Raw genomic sequence first — 16,583 nt, 5'->3', positions numbered from 1 at the left:
TGCTACGAAGTTTTGCGCATATATTTGGACAGCCACATGGGGGCGCTGTTTGGTTCGTGATTGAACGTCCCGCCCCATGATGAAACGCTAGACTGCGCAGATGCGGATGTGTCGGCTTCGGGGGGCTCGTTGATTGGACAGTACGCCGAGCTAGCGCTAAAGCTTAGCCAGTTAGCCTGGCGGAAAGAAGGTGTAAGATACATTAACGCTTGGTACATTGGTTACTGGCCAAATAACACAGTTGGATCGGTATATCTTCGGTTAATTTGAAGGGTTAGCTGCTGCTCACGTGCAGTAGAAGCTTCTTCGCCGGGCGCATTGACGTGGATCGCGACAAACAAGGTACGCTGGCTAACGCATGGGCTCGCCATTGTTTATGGACAGATGCGGGCACTGACTAATTCCAAGATAATGTAATACAATATCGTGTTTTAAATGCTCGGTTTGCTGAGTATCGGTAGCCTCCAATGCATTCTTCTTCTTCGATATTGATGTTTAATCATATTTTCATTTACTCACCGTACAACAGTTTATTTTTGTCCAGAACATAGACGGGTCCACACTCAGGTGTATATCTATATATAACGCTCTGACAATCTTGATGGCATGTAGACACATGGCTACGTTTATCCTGTTGAGCCAGCAATAACTAACGTTACTCCTAAGTATTGGTCAAAGGGTTGGCCCATTTGAATATGAACTTATAGTATTTAGTTTCAACTGTGCTTTAAGATTGGTTGAACGAATTGTGTTCATGGCCAACTGCAGCTTCTATACATTGAGCATAAGTGGCTGAATACCAATACCAATATCGTTGTATGCCGCTGTTTTTGCATTTAAACTATGAGGTTGTTGTAAAACAGACCCAATGAGGAAGTTGACGAGCTGCCTGTGAGTGACACATGGCGCACGTACAGGCGCACGCGCTTGGGCTGGATTGGCGCTTGGGCTGGATTGGCGCTTGGGCAAAGGTCATCACAATGAGATATAATGATTGATGATCTACAGCCCTCGGCATCAGTGGAGATATCAAACTCCTTAATCCGCTGATTTGCCTATGATGAAGTTTCAATCGAATAATAATAAGTCGTACTACGGTATTTTTTTTTTTTTGTAGTGCATTGGTGTTTTATCTTGCATTATTCTCATGTACACGCACGGTTTTCTTCCTTCTGGACTCATTTCTTCTCCCAGCAGACGAGGTGAGAGATGTCCCACTACTCCTCATCCCGTAGCTCGTCGCGGGCCACCGACTGTAAAGTGTACGTCGGTGACCTGGGCAATGGCGCAGCGAAAGGCGAGCTGGAACGGGCTTTTAGCTACTATGGCCCCCTTCGTACTGTGTGGGTTGCCCGGAACCCTCCTGGGTTCGCCTTTGTCGAGTATGAGGACCCCAGAGATGCTGAGGATGCTGTGAAGGGAATGGATGGAAAGTGAGTATTCTCTACAGACTAGTCGTTAAACGGGCCGTGCCACTTCCAAAACAAGCCGTATTCACATGCATTGGATTCTGTTTTAAACAGTTATATTTACCTTTTTTCTCAAACATAAATCGGATGTTGGCCATTTTGGTGTCTGAATTTTCATCACAATTTCCACCAAAACTATATTGCCAGGCCAGCTCATGCTAAAATTAAACCGCTGTCTTTTCCACCAGGGTCTTGTGTGGTTCTAGAATTCGCGTTGAGCTTTCAACCGGCATGTCCAGGAAGGGTCGCGGGCGCCCAAGTCGTCGCCACTTTGACCCCCAAGACCGTTGCTACCAGTGTGGTGACCGTGGCCACTATGCATACGACTGCTACCGCTTCAACAAGAGGGGAGGTGGCCGACGTAGCAGGTACCCCCAAGGCTCCTCACATACCTCTACTACCCAACCAGTCACAGCTTCCTTCTCTGAAAAGTGTTTACTTCATCTGAAAGATGTCCAAAAGCATCATGAGGTTAACCATAACCACTTGGCATAAGTTTGAACCTGACCACTTTATCTGAAAGATGTCAAAGGCATCATGAGGTTAAACCTCACCACTTTAGGTTAGGTTAACCCTGACCACTTCATCGGAAGATGTCCAGGGGTTGAACCCAACGGCTTCATCTGAAGATGTCCTGCAGATGAATGCCCTCCAATATGCTGAGTCGGTTAAACCATATCGGTTGTTCTCTTCTTTTCTAGGTCCCGCTCTCACTCCAGATCTCGCTCCCGGTCCAGGTCCCGTGGCCGTCGCTACAATTCCCGCTCTCGTAGCCGTAGCAATGAACGGTACATGGATGTGCTGCATGCTTCAAGCATTATTTTTTGTCAATAACTGCCCATTGCTGTTTATTGATTGTGAGAATGGGCGCACAGTCCAGGTGGATGTGTGTCATTTCCTAACCCTTCACCTGTTGTCTTTTAGTGGCAGTGGGCGACGCCGTTCTCCATCGTACTCTAAGCGCAGAAGCAGGTGAGCTTTAGTGTCGATGGCCGTTACCAGAGCTAATGTTGGCCTTTGTTCTTTCCCCACCATGTAATATGACCTCACTGCCAGAGGGTCTTTCTCTGTTATCGTACTTCAGCACCCACACGTGGAGCCTTAAACCTGCTGCCCGCCCTGTTTCCTGAACCCGTCTCGCTTGTTTAGTGCTTTGGCCCTTTTCACTTAAAAGTGTTTTCATGATAACAGGTCTGGCTCCCCAGCCCGCTCTAATAAGTCCAGGACTCCTGCGAGGAGGTGAGTTTCAAATTTTTGCTGCAATGGTTTTTCCGAAGATGGGAGTAAAATATATTTAGGCCCAGTCCCCCCTCAACTTTTAAACATCACACGCATCGTATTGAAGTTGGTGGTAATATTTTCCCAGTCCTTGACCCGTTTGGTGTGCTTCACCAGCCGCTCTAGGTCCCGGTCCAGGTCCGCCTCGGCTCCCCGCCGTCGCTCTGCGTCTGGCCCCAGGCGCCGCTCTGTGTCTGGCCCCAGGCGCCGATCGGCCTCGCGCTCTCGCTCCCGTTCACCTAGCCACAAGAGGACAAGGTACGGCCCCATCTCTACTTCCTCACTCACTGTAGAAAAGCTGTTTTAACTTGTCTAGTTCAACCAGATTGTCTTCTTTTAGAAAAGTAATTGAATTTGCCCTGTGTACCACCCCTTGAGCAGTCTAGTGATCAGCCAGCCTTATGAGTTCAGCCAAGGGTCAGATTTGCACATTAGCCAGGGTAGATTGTCTTGTCCTCTGCATTAAGCGTTAGATGAGCCTAGACCAGCCCAGGCACAGCCACAGCTCCCCTACATCGTCGACGTGATTCGGACGGCTCTGCTACTGTTTCTCAGTAGCAGGATAGAGAGGTGGAGGCAGGGAGGATGAACAGGAAGTGAAGTGGAAGGTTTAGAACGGCGGGCGGCCTTCCTTCATGTACCCGCTTCTCTCTTCACAACCAGCACCGAGCGGCTGAGCGGGAGGTTCCTGTCCTGTTAAGTGAACCTCCGCCCGGCTTTGTGCTGAGGAATTGAGAATAGGGCACATGGAAGGAAGGGAGGAACACCTTTTAATCTTAGGATAGCCAGTGGGGTTTCATCTCTTACAGTTGCAGCAAGGCCCTGTTAGCTAAGCATTTGAGGTTCATTAGATTCAGTCTTAATTTAAAGTGAAAAACACAATATGACTAACACTAAAATCCAACAGCAGGAACCGCACCATCTCTGGAAGCCTTCGTCTTTCTGAATGCTGCTTCAGATTGGTTTTAATAAGGGTATTCTCCCTGGCTTTCGGCTTTTGGATCGTAGTGTTTAGTTGCTCTTTAAACTGACTGCAGTCATGAACTGAAAGATTAGTAAAAAAGTAAGCTTTAGGTTCAAATGTTGTTCTAAATTTGGGAGGGTTCTTATGTACAGTAAAGGGGTACTTGTAGAATGGCAGTTGGGTGTAGTGGGGGTTCAGGCAGCATAGCACCAGTGGTGACTCATCTTTGCAGAACGGTTTTGTTTATTTTTCATATTTTCTTTAAAGCGTGTGGTGGCAGCGGACCCCAGGGTCTGCCCGCTGCCGGCGGTCACGGCCTGCGGGAGGGTGACTTAAGCCCTGAGCTGAGATCAGCCTCCGCCTGCAGCTGGCGTTAGAGTGAGAGAGAGCGAGAGAGAGAGGTCGACCGACCGACCGAGCGCTCCCCCCCACAGTGAATGGGCGACCGACGCACGCGCTCAGACCAGAACCGCCCGAGCACACACACAGTTGTTCTACTAGAGCCAGCCTTCAGGCCTGCCAGCGGGCGGACCCACACAGTCAGAGTCTCGACCACGACCTTCTTGAACCCCTCCCCCCCCCCCCTCCCCTTTCCCTTCCTCCACCCTCCTCTCCCCCTTCACCTTCCTACCTACCGGAGCTCTCCGGCCTCTGTCTTAGCTTATGAGAGGGGGAGGGAGCGCGCTGAGGAGACAGCCGTCTTCAAGAGCCTCCCAGAGCAGTCTCTTCGAGTAGTAGTCATCCGTCCTTCAGTGCTTTCGTCCTCCGCTTCAATGTACTTGTTGTTTCTGGCTCAAAGGTAAACATCCAGATGTCCCGTCCCCCCCCCCCACCCCCCACTGATAAGGCTAGAAAACAGCTGGTTTCGATGTAAAGCACTCACCTGAGGTGGCGGGGCTGACTGTTTGCCATTAGGGCAAAGGTGCTGCGCATGCTAATGAGTGGCTGAGTGAGTGATTGAGGGGTGAAAGGATAATGTGCTCAATTTCAGAGACCTTGAACGAAGTGGGGTACATAACTGGGTACTTTAGCCTTAAGCTAATGGAAACTGTATCTGGTTGGCCGACAGAATAACATTATTGAAAATTACAAGGCGGAGCTCAAGACCATGTGGCCATCCACTAAAGTAAAACCAACTTAGCAGTAGACTCAGGAATGAATGGAATTGAATGCGATCTGAATGATTTTATTGATTCCCCTAATAGATAAAACATAGACTCAGTCAAAATGTATGTGTCTTGAGCCCTATAATGTAAAGGTGACTTTATGAGTCTAGTTTAACTTCTTAAATGTAGAAACCCTAGCCCTGGTAGAAAGAACCCGTTAATTCCCGATTGGTGGTGATTGAATCTAATATCTGTTCCCATTACAATGTGTTGATCCCAGCCTACCAGACGACAATGACATGTATTGTTCTTTGATGCAAAGAGACTGTTTTTTGTGTGGAAGTTGTATAATTGGGTGTGTTCAGAAGTGTCGGTCCTTACAATTGGATTTCCATTTGAAAGCCAAGGACCGGCCTGCTGAAACTCCTTCATACATCTCATGGGATTCTCCCCCGGACCAATGCCATTTCCCTGGCACCGATTATCCCTTAGTGCATCGAATCTGAGTCCCTGCACCTGGACCGATTTTGCAATATAACTGAATCTTCTTGACTATTTGGTGTACAGTAATCAAATGGTTCTGAATCAAGCCAGGGAAATGGCACAGGGAGCGGGCCTGGAGTGTGAAGGTCGTGTTGTCCTTGTCCCCATGCAGCAACCATTAACCCTCATCTCTCTCTGTTACAGTCGTTCCCGCACACCAAGCGCAAAGAGGAGCCCCACCCCTGCAGGCGACTGAACATACCCAACCACACCCCAATAACATCCACCCTGTTACACACCCTAATAACGCAGAGTAATAACACACACCTAACCAAACCCTGACACACACGTTATTATCACACACCCAACCTCACGGTAATATTACATGCTAATAACACATTAACCCTAACCACACAACACAAACACAAAAAAATTCTCCATCTCCCCCCCCCAAACAAAACTAGTCTCTCAGAAACCATCGTGTGCGGTTTGCTTTGAACAGTTATTTTGGCAGTTGAAATTGGCACATTGTATGGACCTGGCTATTTTAGTTTTTAAGTTATGTGCCCGTTATCCTTATGCTGAATGGCACCCTTTATTATTTCTTTTTACACTTCCAAGGACCTTGCAATAACTTGCTTGTATTTCAAAGAGAAAATGTACATTATGGTCGAATTGTTAGTTCGTAACAAATCCTGAAGGTTTTTTTTGGTTTAATTTATGGAATGAAACTCTTTCACACTGAAACATGCTTAAAAAAGACCCAACCTTAATTGCTTGTTATTGTGTTATTAATCCTCCGTTGCTGTTGTTTATTAGGACTTTATCTTATGTTTTATGGGATGACCCGAACCCCCCCCCCCCCCCCCCCCCTAGGCTGTTCAGTTCCAGCCCCACCTCTGTCCCGTCGGGACTGGCCTGCATGTCTTGGGACCATGGTTACATGTCGTCATGGTTACCGTGTCGCTGGCTCATGGAGGAGGCCGACCCTAAGCATGAAGTCTGGTCTTCTACTGCACTGCCCGTTTTACATGTCCTCAGCCCACTGTCAACTGATCGGGATTTCTGCTGTTCATTTGTTTGTGATTATTTTTTTTGTATAGGTTTTTAGAGCTATAGAGATCTGGCTTTTGTTTTTGTAAGGGCTTGTTCTTAAAGGTTGGGTATGGAATTCTCTTTTCTGGTCATTTTTGAAAAATTACTTAATCCTTATCATCCCCCACTTACAGCCACTGAGTTAGAAGTACTGACATGGAAATTAAACAAGTCAATCATCTGTGGAACGGGCCGGGCTCGAAAAAATCTCCAGCCAATGATTTCCACAACCACCGAGTGGCATTGGACAGTAAGTACGTCAATCAAACGGTCGTATTGCACTCCCCCGCGCGTGACCCCTTCGTGCACGTACTCAAAGCTCGTGACCCAGAGCAAGCTTCTGTTATCCCGGGGTAGCTACTGGAGCTAGCTAATGGCTCGCTCTCGCGCATCTGTGTTCGCGCTCGTGCATGATTGCGCGTCCATGTACTTGGAATGGGTAGAGTCAGCATTGAAGGAGAGTGGGTAGGTCCATTTGAGTTGTGAATTTTCAAAATCTGCGGGCGTTTCGCAAATCCCATACCCAACCTTTTAGTATTGGTTGACTCTCCCTGGCTCGCAAGTGGCAGTTATTTTTGAATAAATTTCTTGGACATGTCTTTCGTCTGGTCATTTGTTCATTTGTATCGGCTTTCGTCATACAATTTACAAATAAGCAACTGAAAGTTGATTTATTGTCCTCTTTCCAGCAACTTATTTTAAATATAACTTGTATTAATTTAACCCACATAAAATACTGGCAATTAAAGGCTAAGTAATATTACATGGGAGGAAGTGCAGCTCACAGAATATAAGCATAGTGCTTCTTTAAGCGCTATGTTAACCGTAGTAAGCGACCACATATTGTGACTTCACTAATGTATTTGGTCTCGTTAAAAAATAATCCACTGGACTGTTGCCATTCAAAAGACACATTTTCACGAGAAATTGCTTGCTGATTTCACACAGGTCCACACGTTGATGCAATATAACTTTGGTATTATGTACATTTGTCTGTTTCCATTTATTGTGCAACCAGGGGAATAAGAGAGGAGCCGGTCTTAACCGCTTGATCACACTACGTTGTTATCGTTTCCGGCTTCTTTCCTCACCATTTAGCTAAAAAGTTATCTTTGGGAATGTTAATCTTTGCAGTGCGAAATGATGTTAAATCAAGTGTCCCACTAGTGCTCCTTTACTCTCTACAGCACCCATATGAGGCATGTGCCTTTAAAAGACTGTCGGACTTAAATAATATATAATTACATCTAATTGTACTGCAATGTCCAAATCCAGTCTTAATCATTACGAATCGAATAATCAAGAAACACATTTTTGCATGGTAAGGGTAAGCACTATGTTTGTTTGCGGTACATACGCCGCCATATTGACAGGGCCCATGAGAATTCACCCTGTGAACATACGTGACCTAGGCTAGTCGCAACTTAGTGTGTTCTCGCATTGGAATCAATTTAAAAAAACAAAGTGCCTCAATAATGATAAATATATTTTCCCATTTAATGACCCAAAAAAACCTACTTCTTACATACGCATTCCAATGCGCTCATGTTTCCAATATCGAGGCGGTCTGGGATGCGGTTATACATCAATATAAAAGCTCGAGTATGCAATACTTCGTCAGACAAATTCTAATGTGTCTATTTGTCCCTGTAAATTACACCATAGTATCAAAAACTGGAAAACTATATTTGTACTACTGTAAAAAAAAACATGGTGGAAAATTCGCACATGATATTTGAAAAAGCATGGTAGGTTGTATTGATTATTTATATACGACCCTGATAACGGCGATCTGGTAATGTATTTCTATTGGTTCCTCCTTGTGTCACATAAAAATGAACAGGTGGTTTTAACCAATCGGTGCGCGCAAATAACAATAATGGGCGTGGTCATCGGAGGGTCGTTTTTCTTGACTTTTCCGTCCATTTTCTCTCCGTCGTCACTCCAACCAACCTTTTTAACCGGGACAACATGGCTACTGCAACCAGCCGTTATTACAGCGAAGACGGCAGGGCAACGAAACGACAGAAAACCGACGGAATGGCAACGGTAAGTTCCCTCAGTAATAGGTATTAAGCAAGCGCTCGACGGTGCCCACAGTTGGCTAAAGCACGACGTTCTCGGTATGAAGATCCATTCAATCCAACGCCTGTAGGAATACCCCGAAGTAGTCGGTTCAAACATTAAAATGTGTCCTATGAAACATAACAATCTCGTTATTTTAGACTCACTGACAATAATCCTGTATTCTTTTAAAAACGATATGCTATCGACCATTGTGCATTCATTTACACGAGTTAAAAGTGAAAAGGTACGCCCTGCTAACTAGGCCCCGCCACGCCGGATAGGCTTTGTTCGTCTCATGCTAATGCTAGCTAGCACCTTGAGCTTCCCATGTCCTATGTGGCCACATTTGAACATTGCCGTTTTCATTAGTTTTAATATGGTCGCACTCGCATTATATTTGAATTGGAAGAACTGCGGACCGCTCTTGTGTTATTTCGTATTAAATCCGTAACGGACGTAACGCAACTCAAGACCCCTCCCCCTATGGTTAACCCTTTGTCCCAATCGGTCCCAGCTGCACCAGGTATTGATTAATATGGCAATATCATGTTTGTTCTTTCACGTCCTGCACATATAAGTGGGCACGTTACGTTAATCCGCGCTTCGATTCTAGTAATTACAATTATTTCAACCGGTCCCCATCATATCGTAAGGTCGGGCTAATCGGCCGGAAATGGCCGCACTGCTTTGCCCATAGGACATCCCAATGGGACTACTACGGAGTGGGTCGCGTTCAGCGCATCAAGTGAACGCACTTCAAATGGTTAAACCTTTTATTTGTTACAGGGCTATGAGGACCCGCACAAGACCCTTCCGTCTGTGGTTGTGCATATCCGTGGACTGGTGGATGGGGTCACTGAGGCGGATTTGGTGGAGGCCCTCCAGGAGTTTGGAGCAATCAGGTAAATTCTTCAAGAGCACATTTGACCGAATATTTAGGAGTCTGTGACACTTATGAGGTTGTGTCTCATCGTTTTTTTTGTCATTTGTGTTGTAGCTATGTTGTTGTGATGCCCAAGAAGCGTCAGGCCCTGGTGGAGTATGAGGACATGAACGGCTCCTCCACTGCCGTGACCTACGCCGCAGACAACCAGGTGTACATTGCAGGCCACCCGGCCTTCATCAACTACTCCACCAGCCAGAAAATATCAAGGCCCGGAGACTCAGACGACTCCCGCACCGTCAACAACGTCCTGCTCCTCACCATCATGAACCCCATCTACCCCATCACCTCGGTAACCACTGGGCGCCTCGTTGGTCGGATTTCAAATTGGGCATTTTGTTGGTAGTAATTGTGGTTGATTGATGGTTTGTCCTTTTTTGCACAGGATGTCTTGTACACCATCTGCAACAACTGTGGGCCTGTCCAGAGGATTGTAATCTTCAGGAAGAATGGTGTCCAAGCCATGGTCGAATATCCTTTTTAGATGAGATTTGGGTTCACGAGCAGAATATAAATACGTTTTACTGTTTTGAGGTCACACCTCTGCTAGCTAAAGCATGCTAGTGTGCCTTAGCTAATGATAAAATGCATTATTGTGCTAGCATGTTTCCCCCTATGTTTCCTTAACTCCAACATCACATTCGACTCGGTTCAGAGTGCACAGAGAGCAAAGGCCTCGCTCAACGGAGCGGACATATACTCCGGCTGTTGTACTCTCAAGATCGAGTATGCCAAGGTACTTGATGTCAACATATTTATCTCAACAAAGACTGGGTATCTTATCTGCATGCCCCAGCTGGTGCAATAAAAAATGTATCTTGGTGACAAGATTAATCATGTAAACTTAACTATGTTAATGGTTCAGAGTGTACACTTGTGAACATATATAAATATTTACGTTGGGGTTATTGGGGTAAAGAACTCTTTGAATTTATGCTACTGGAATTTAAACGCTTTATTCAGAAGACATGTGGATCAGCAAGGGGTTTTAATAATAAGGTGTGGTTTTGATTATCATCTCTTGTCTTCGCAGCCTACTCGTCTGAACGTGTTCAAGAATGACCAGGACACCTGGGACTATACCAACCCCAACCTGGGAGGACCCGGTAAGTCTTTAAGCAGGGGCTCCCCGGACACACACCATAGGTTCCTGCACAGCCTGCACCTTACAATCAACCCCCTTGCTTCTGCGATTGTGGGAACGTTGAGTAACCAGGCTTCTGGTGTAATTTCAACACGACTAGATATGACCAAGACATACAATATAAAGCCCCCATTTTTGTTAATAAGGAGGGTTTTTCAAGTACCACTGAAGGTTGCGTTACTTGGATAAAGGAAAGTTACACTAGTGCAGAGTTGCAATATATTCATGGTGATGCTACACTCTGGGGGTTTTGGGAATGCATAAGGACAGGTCACACAAAGGCGCCCTTTACCGACAAACCTATCCCTGTTCCCAACCGCTGCATTCTCACATTTTGACTTCAAATAATGCAATGTTACAAATACAATAAAGGCCTACTGGGATTGAGAGGTACACATTGTTGCTGACAACACCACCAGAACCACCACCACCACCACCCTCTCAAACATCCACTTCTCCAGTGAAGACACATCCACTCCAAAGCAGGACAGAAGGCCCCTCTCAAACACAGATGGACAGAGCACAGCGCACCCTCCATCCAACACCATCGCAGTAGGACTGATCTGACTGCTGCTCCCGCACCACGCCTCATCTCCTCCGCATCCCAACACCAGAGCCCTGAAGACTTTCATTCACCACACAGAGCCACCCCACCCCAAGCCGGGGAGCTTGGTGCTCCGTGCTTTTGGGGCTGGAAGCTATGCTTGGTCTCCTCCCTGCCCGCCCCCTACCTCTGCTCTCTCTTTCCATCTCTCTCTCTCTCTCTCTCTCTCTCCTTTCCCTCTTCTTACCCCATTGGTGTCCATGTGCTCAACACACTGAAACAGACCTGGGGTGTAGCGGTGCCTACACTCCCACTTTGATAACGGAGAAATGATTACTGACCTGATGGCCATCTCACAGAAGAAGGCCGCACAAAGACAACATCCACAACAGACCATCTGTCCACCCAACAAGCAGACTGATAAACCTAGTGGCAGACACGTGTTACTACAACGGTACTAATACCAGTTGGGCTCGGGCTCTCTGTTCTCTCCGCTTTGTACCGGGCTCGTCGGTTGATGACTCGAGTGACACTCAAGCGACACATTCTCCTGCTGATGTACCAACTGATCCAAATAGATGCCTTGCACAGCAACTGGCATCAACACCCCTACTGAATCCTCCTCATCACTCTTAGCCACCAACACAGGAGGAAACACGAGACCAATGAAGACAGGACACTGCTGACAACACCAACCACAGAATCAAGTTACCTGGGTGTCTTACCACATGCATTTTTGTCTAGCTATTTTTTTTTTTTTTCATCTATTCTATCTTAAACTCTCCAGAACGTGTGTAACACCTTCCATGTAATGCAGGTTTGGCAATTTTCGCCTAAGAGGAGCCAGCTTCACGTCTGAAATGTGCTCTAATGGAGACAAAGTCAAACTAAAAGGAGAGCGGGAGCTCTGGTCGCCGAAGGGCCACGCTGGGTGCACCCAAGAGGCCGGAGGGTGCTCCCGCAGGAGTGGGCCTAAAGACAGTGTTGGATGAAATGAAATGGGTGGAGAGTGGTGGGACTGCTGCAGCTAATGTCTTCTCTCCCTTACCTGCAGTGTGTAACAATGCAGTAAGTAAATCCAGACCCCCCCCGTCTTTTCCACCGGAGAACACGACAGCACAACACCACCTCTGCCCAGCATCCAACACTGCCACACCAGACTGACGCTGACTTTTGTGTTCCCACTGAAACACCCAACCCTGTTACTGCGTCTCTGGGTGTATTTGTGCGGGAGGGGATCGTTGGTTGTGTGAACTCCCGCGGTTATTCGATCATGCGTCTTTTTAAGTCCAAAGGGAAGCTCAGATCCCTCCACATGGGTGGTCTTAATGGCTACCCCTGCACTGTTCTGGTGCCAATGACTACTGAATTTTAAAGCCTGTATAATTGATTAACTACATTTTCCTTTTACATGAAAAGATTTGTACCTGTTTTTATTCCCCTCTCATCCTTGCCTGGTTTAGGATAGGTCTCCAATTTGAGGCAGCATATTACGTGCGCTCCTAAATGCATGCATATTCTATGCTTTTGTAGAGGGGCTAGCTGTGAAATGTAGCTGTACATTTGAACCGGCCTCCTCATGGTCTATGATTATTGTTTACTTCTGCAGATGGTGACGCAGATGGAAACGGAAGCAATTCAGGTGTGTACACGTGCAACGTTTAATCAAAATGTTCCTTTTTTTTGTTCAATCCATTACATTTTCTTAATGTATAATCTAAAACCTGGTTTGATTGAAGCATATTCTATTTTTAGAAAAGGGTATCCCTTCTATCTCAACGTTCCCCTCATAGCTTCATACTTACCCTCAGTCTTTCCTTGTCGTTCTCAGAGGATGTGAATGCCAACCCCAACAAACGGCAGAGGCAGCCTGCTCTGCTGGGCGACCACCCCCCAGAGTACTGTAAGTACCCTCTCCTCGGACACGACCCTACACGGAACAAAGAACCTAGCCAGCCGGCCCCCCTCAATCCTGCAGAAGCGTTTACACTTCTGACACGTTAGACTAGGGAGGCGGAAGTCGGGTTTCTAGTCCTGGAATATAGATCTGTGGGACTCCTTCGACCAGCAACCAAATGCTAATGTCCTTGGGCCTCATCCTCCCACACTGTGGCCCTTAAGAGTTGCAGATATTAAATAAACGTTCAGAATATGTATACAATGCTGGTTAAATATTTAACCTTTTTATTGAATGTCAAATGAGATTTCAACCGAGGTCAGAGAGCCAGCGTGTCAGTTTCCCGCTACGCATACTAACTACGGCCGTCACACTTATCCCACGCTGCCTCATCCTCCCCTCCAGCTGGTGGTTACCACGGCGGCTACGACGACAGCTACGGCTCCCCGCCCTACGAGGGCCGACGCATGGGTCCCCCGATGAGGGGCCGTGGTGGGCGGAGCTTCGCCCCCGGCTACGGCCCCCCTCCACCCCCGCCCGGGGAGTATGGTGCCCACGCCGACTCTCCTGTCGTCATGGTGTACGGCCTGGAGCCCGTCAAGATGAACGCAGACAAAGTCTTCAACGTCTTCTGTCTCTATGGCAACGTGGAGCGAGTGAGTGGCCTGCAGGAGTTCTTTGCAACTTACAACTCGTAGATGAACTACAATGTATATAATCGCTTTCACACATCGAAAGATACTCGACTGTTGGCTGTAGTTCTGCCCTTTTAGCTATATGCCACTGGTATCTCACCCTGTATTGTGTGCCCCCACCAGGTGAAGTTCATGAAGAGTAAGCCCGGGGCAGCCATGGTGGAGATGGGAGACTGCTACGCTGTCGACCGTGCCATCACTCACCTCAACAACAACTTCTTGTTCGGCCAGAAACTCAATGTCTGGTGAGTGTCCTAGTGGGGTTACTCCCCTGCTGGCCCGATGACCATTAAGTTTAGGGCTATAGTCTGTTAAAATACTTGAATTAAATGGCACTCTGATTTTCAACCCTAGTACAAAAAATGTCAACGCTTGATGGGTCTGAAAAAAGTCTTGAGTTGAAACTAGTTGGCCCCGCTCCCCCTCAACACGTGTTGTCATCCCCTCGCCTGCAGTGTGTCCAAGCAGCAGGCCATCATGCCAGGCCAGTGCTACGAGCTGGAGGACGGGAGCAGCAGCTTCAAGGACTTCCATGGATCCAGGAACAACCGATTCACGTCCCCGGAGCAGGCGGCCAAGAACCGCATCCAGCATCCCAGCAACGTGCTGCACTTCTTCAACGCCCAGCCCGAGTCGTCGACGGAGATCTTCGGTCAGGTCCGTACGCAGCGCACCCGCCTCTGTCGTCGGAAGCTCAGATTCCTGACTCGACGTCTAATTTGTAACTAGACGCCTAAGGAATAATGCAGAGTGAGAAATCAGGCATATCAATGAGTGCTAGTTTATGGTGCATTGAGTTCTGTCATCTGAATGTCAACTTTTCTATCACAGATTTGTGAAGAAATTGGTGTCAAGTGTCCAATCAACATCAAGCTGTTCACTGGAAAGAGTAAGCTACTTTATGTTTATTCATTCAACATGAGAAGCTTGTATAATGTTAACATAATATTTTTTCATGGAGACATGAGCTCCACTGCACGATACTTGAGCATGAAGGTAATGACGTTAGTGAGGTGTCCCCTGTGTTAAGTGACTGAATGCCCACCAGGTGGCGCCGCACCCAGTGAGCGCAGTGCGTCTGGACTTCTGGAATGGGAGTCAATCAACGACGCCATGGAGGCTCTGGCCATGATGAACCACCACCAGATGAAGAACACAAGTATGTACCCCATTGAACGAGTTCACAAAGATATAAATACGGAACTAGTACTCCAGAAACTTCTTTTTGCATAATCATTTTTCAAACGACAACGCAAGGCGTGCAGAATTAGAAACGCTGTTATCCAACCTACTTTAGCGCCTGTCGTATGATGCAAGTCACCCGTGTTGTGCTGCTCAATAGAGTGTTGTCCTCCAGTTTGTCTAACGGTGTGGTGCTCCTCTCTCCCCAGCTGGCCCGTACCCATACACCCTGAAGCTGTGCTTCTCCACCGTACAACACGCCAACTAAGTGTTTTCCTGGCTGCTGCAGAGATCACCAAGTCCACCATTCCCCACCAGTCCTTACCGGAGGCACCTCAAATATTAGCGGATTAGACCAGCCTGAATCATTATATATTTTTTGATTTTTACCTTGACACTTATTTGGCCATTCTGTGATTCAGCCTGTTGTGGGTCTCATCCAGATGTTTGAAAGGTGGTTTGTGTGTATTTTCTCTGGTGGCAATTCTCGCTTGTCTGTAGTACTTGTGATGCAATGTTCTGTTGTCCTTTTTACTTGGATATTCTTATACAACAGCTTTGAGATGGTATATTTCATAAAAGTTGTTTTTATGCTCGGGTGGTTAGGAAAAACATGGTTTTGTATAAGATTTTTTGTTTTATTTTTATTTTTATTGCTGCCTCTTCTGCCCCTTCAAGAATCTGTTAATATGCAGGGCAGTCCGTTTTTTGTTGTAAGAAAAATAAAACAAGAACATTAATGAATCCTTGCTTCAATACTCTTTACTTCAAACTGTATACAATGTAATCGTTGCTTACTTGCTGGTTTCTTAAGTGGCCCCCCTCGCATCACTTTGGCATTCCAGCTGCCTACATTAAACGCATTGACGTATGACCCAATCCGGCCATATGACAGCACAGCATCTGCTTGATGTTTTTAAACATGTTAATTGTTGAAGCCACAACTGGGTGCTGGTGAATCGTTTCAAAATAAGACTCATACTACATTAGGTTTACCTTCCCTGATGTTAATGTGTATTTTAAAATGTAAAGTGTATCAAGAAATGTTACCTGGCTTTCCTGTAGTTGAGGTTGATTTGTAGTATCTAAAAAATATTAATACAGAAGATATTATTCTTAGATGGATCCTCAATTTAAACAAGGGCACACCATGGTTAAATCTGTAAGATGGACTTGGCTGACCTTTTTGAAGTTTACGTTGATGTGCTATTCTAAAAACGAGTCCGCCAATGACCAGAACCAGGATGATGACCGCAGAACCAAAGAGTCCTCCGACCATGATCCAATTCCCCTCACACTTCACTGGCCGGGGTTCTGGGAGGTCAAGATATGATAATCTCTTATCCACATTTGAAACAATATTATACTTATGAACCAACTCTAACTGAATCTCAGTACAAATAATTTAATTAAATTTAAATGGAAATTAATGAGATTTAATTGTTTAGGCCTATATGTATATATTTCTTTACCGTATTTTTTTCTGCAGGTTTATATTCAATTATAAACAGTTAATTCAAATTGTTTATACAACTATACAATATAACAAATAGTTTAAAAAGGATTGTTACTTTCAGAATTTGGGTCTTCCTCTGCATGAAATGTGCCATTTCCTTTAAACAAGAAAAAAGATATTTACCGGTAAAAAACAAGGAAGATTAATTCTTCTTTATCGACAGAATGTTGAAATCATAGAAAAAAAAAATGTAACCATGA

At 46.1% G+C, this 16,583-nt stretch overlaps 2 protein-coding genes across 6 annotated transcripts; both read left to right on the top strand.

The window, feature by feature from the left end:
* On the top strand, positions 1–8,222 carry srsf7a (serine and arginine rich splicing factor 7a). Of its 4 annotated transcripts, none has more exons than XR_008904391.1 (9): positions 1–342; positions 1,195–1,433; positions 1,658–1,837; positions 2,171–2,257; positions 2,394–2,441; positions 2,661–2,708; positions 2,865–3,005; positions 3,979–4,510; positions 5,505–8,222. XR_008904391.1 is itself a non-coding variant. In XM_056611394.1 (8 exons), the coding sequence occupies exons 2-8, from the start codon at positions 1,210–1,212 to the stop codon at positions 5,554–5,556; spliced, it is 780 nt and encodes a 259-aa protein (XP_056467369.1). In that variant the 5' UTR covers positions 6–342; positions 1,198–1,209; the 3' UTR covers positions 5,557–8,222. The 4 variants fall into 4 exon arrangements, 1 of the variants encoding a protein (XP_056467369.1); XR_008904392.1 differs by having other exon boundaries at positions 4–342; positions 1,198–1,433; positions 2,874–3,005; XR_008904390.1 differs by having other exon boundaries at positions 4–342; positions 1,198–1,433.
* An 80-nt stretch (positions 8,223–8,302) lies between these two features.
* Positions 8,303–15,636, top strand: LOC130406025 (heterogeneous nuclear ribonucleoprotein L-like). Of its 2 annotated transcripts, none has more exons than XM_056611390.1 (14): positions 8,303–8,444; positions 9,249–9,364; positions 9,460–9,697; positions 9,791–9,878; positions 10,047–10,141; positions 10,439–10,511; positions 12,703–12,735; positions 12,925–12,996; positions 13,396–13,646; positions 13,809–13,930; positions 14,141–14,342; positions 14,517–14,574; positions 14,716–14,844; positions 15,077–15,636. In XM_056611390.1, the coding sequence occupies exons 1-14, from the start codon at positions 8,367–8,369 to the stop codon at positions 15,133–15,135; spliced, it is 1,614 nt and encodes a 537-aa protein (XP_056467365.1). In that variant the 5' UTR covers positions 8,303–8,366; the 3' UTR covers positions 15,136–15,636. The 2 variants fall into 2 exon arrangements, with proteins under 2 accessions (XP_056467365.1, XP_056467366.1); XM_056611391.1 differs by having other exon boundaries at positions 8,304–8,444; positions 14,734–14,844; positions 15,077–15,631.
* Positions 15,637–16,583: the final 947 nt, after the last annotated feature.

The sequence above is a fragment of the Gadus chalcogrammus genome, chromosome 16, assembly GCF_026213295.1.
Source record: "Gadus chalcogrammus isolate NIFS_2021 chromosome 16, NIFS_Gcha_1.0, whole genome shotgun sequence".
Classification (NCBI taxonomy): domain Eukaryota; kingdom Metazoa; phylum Chordata; class Actinopteri; order Gadiformes; family Gadidae; genus Gadus; species Gadus chalcogrammus.
The sequence above is the reverse complement of the archived record's forward strand: the minus strand, read 5'-3'. Positions and strand labels throughout refer to the sequence as shown.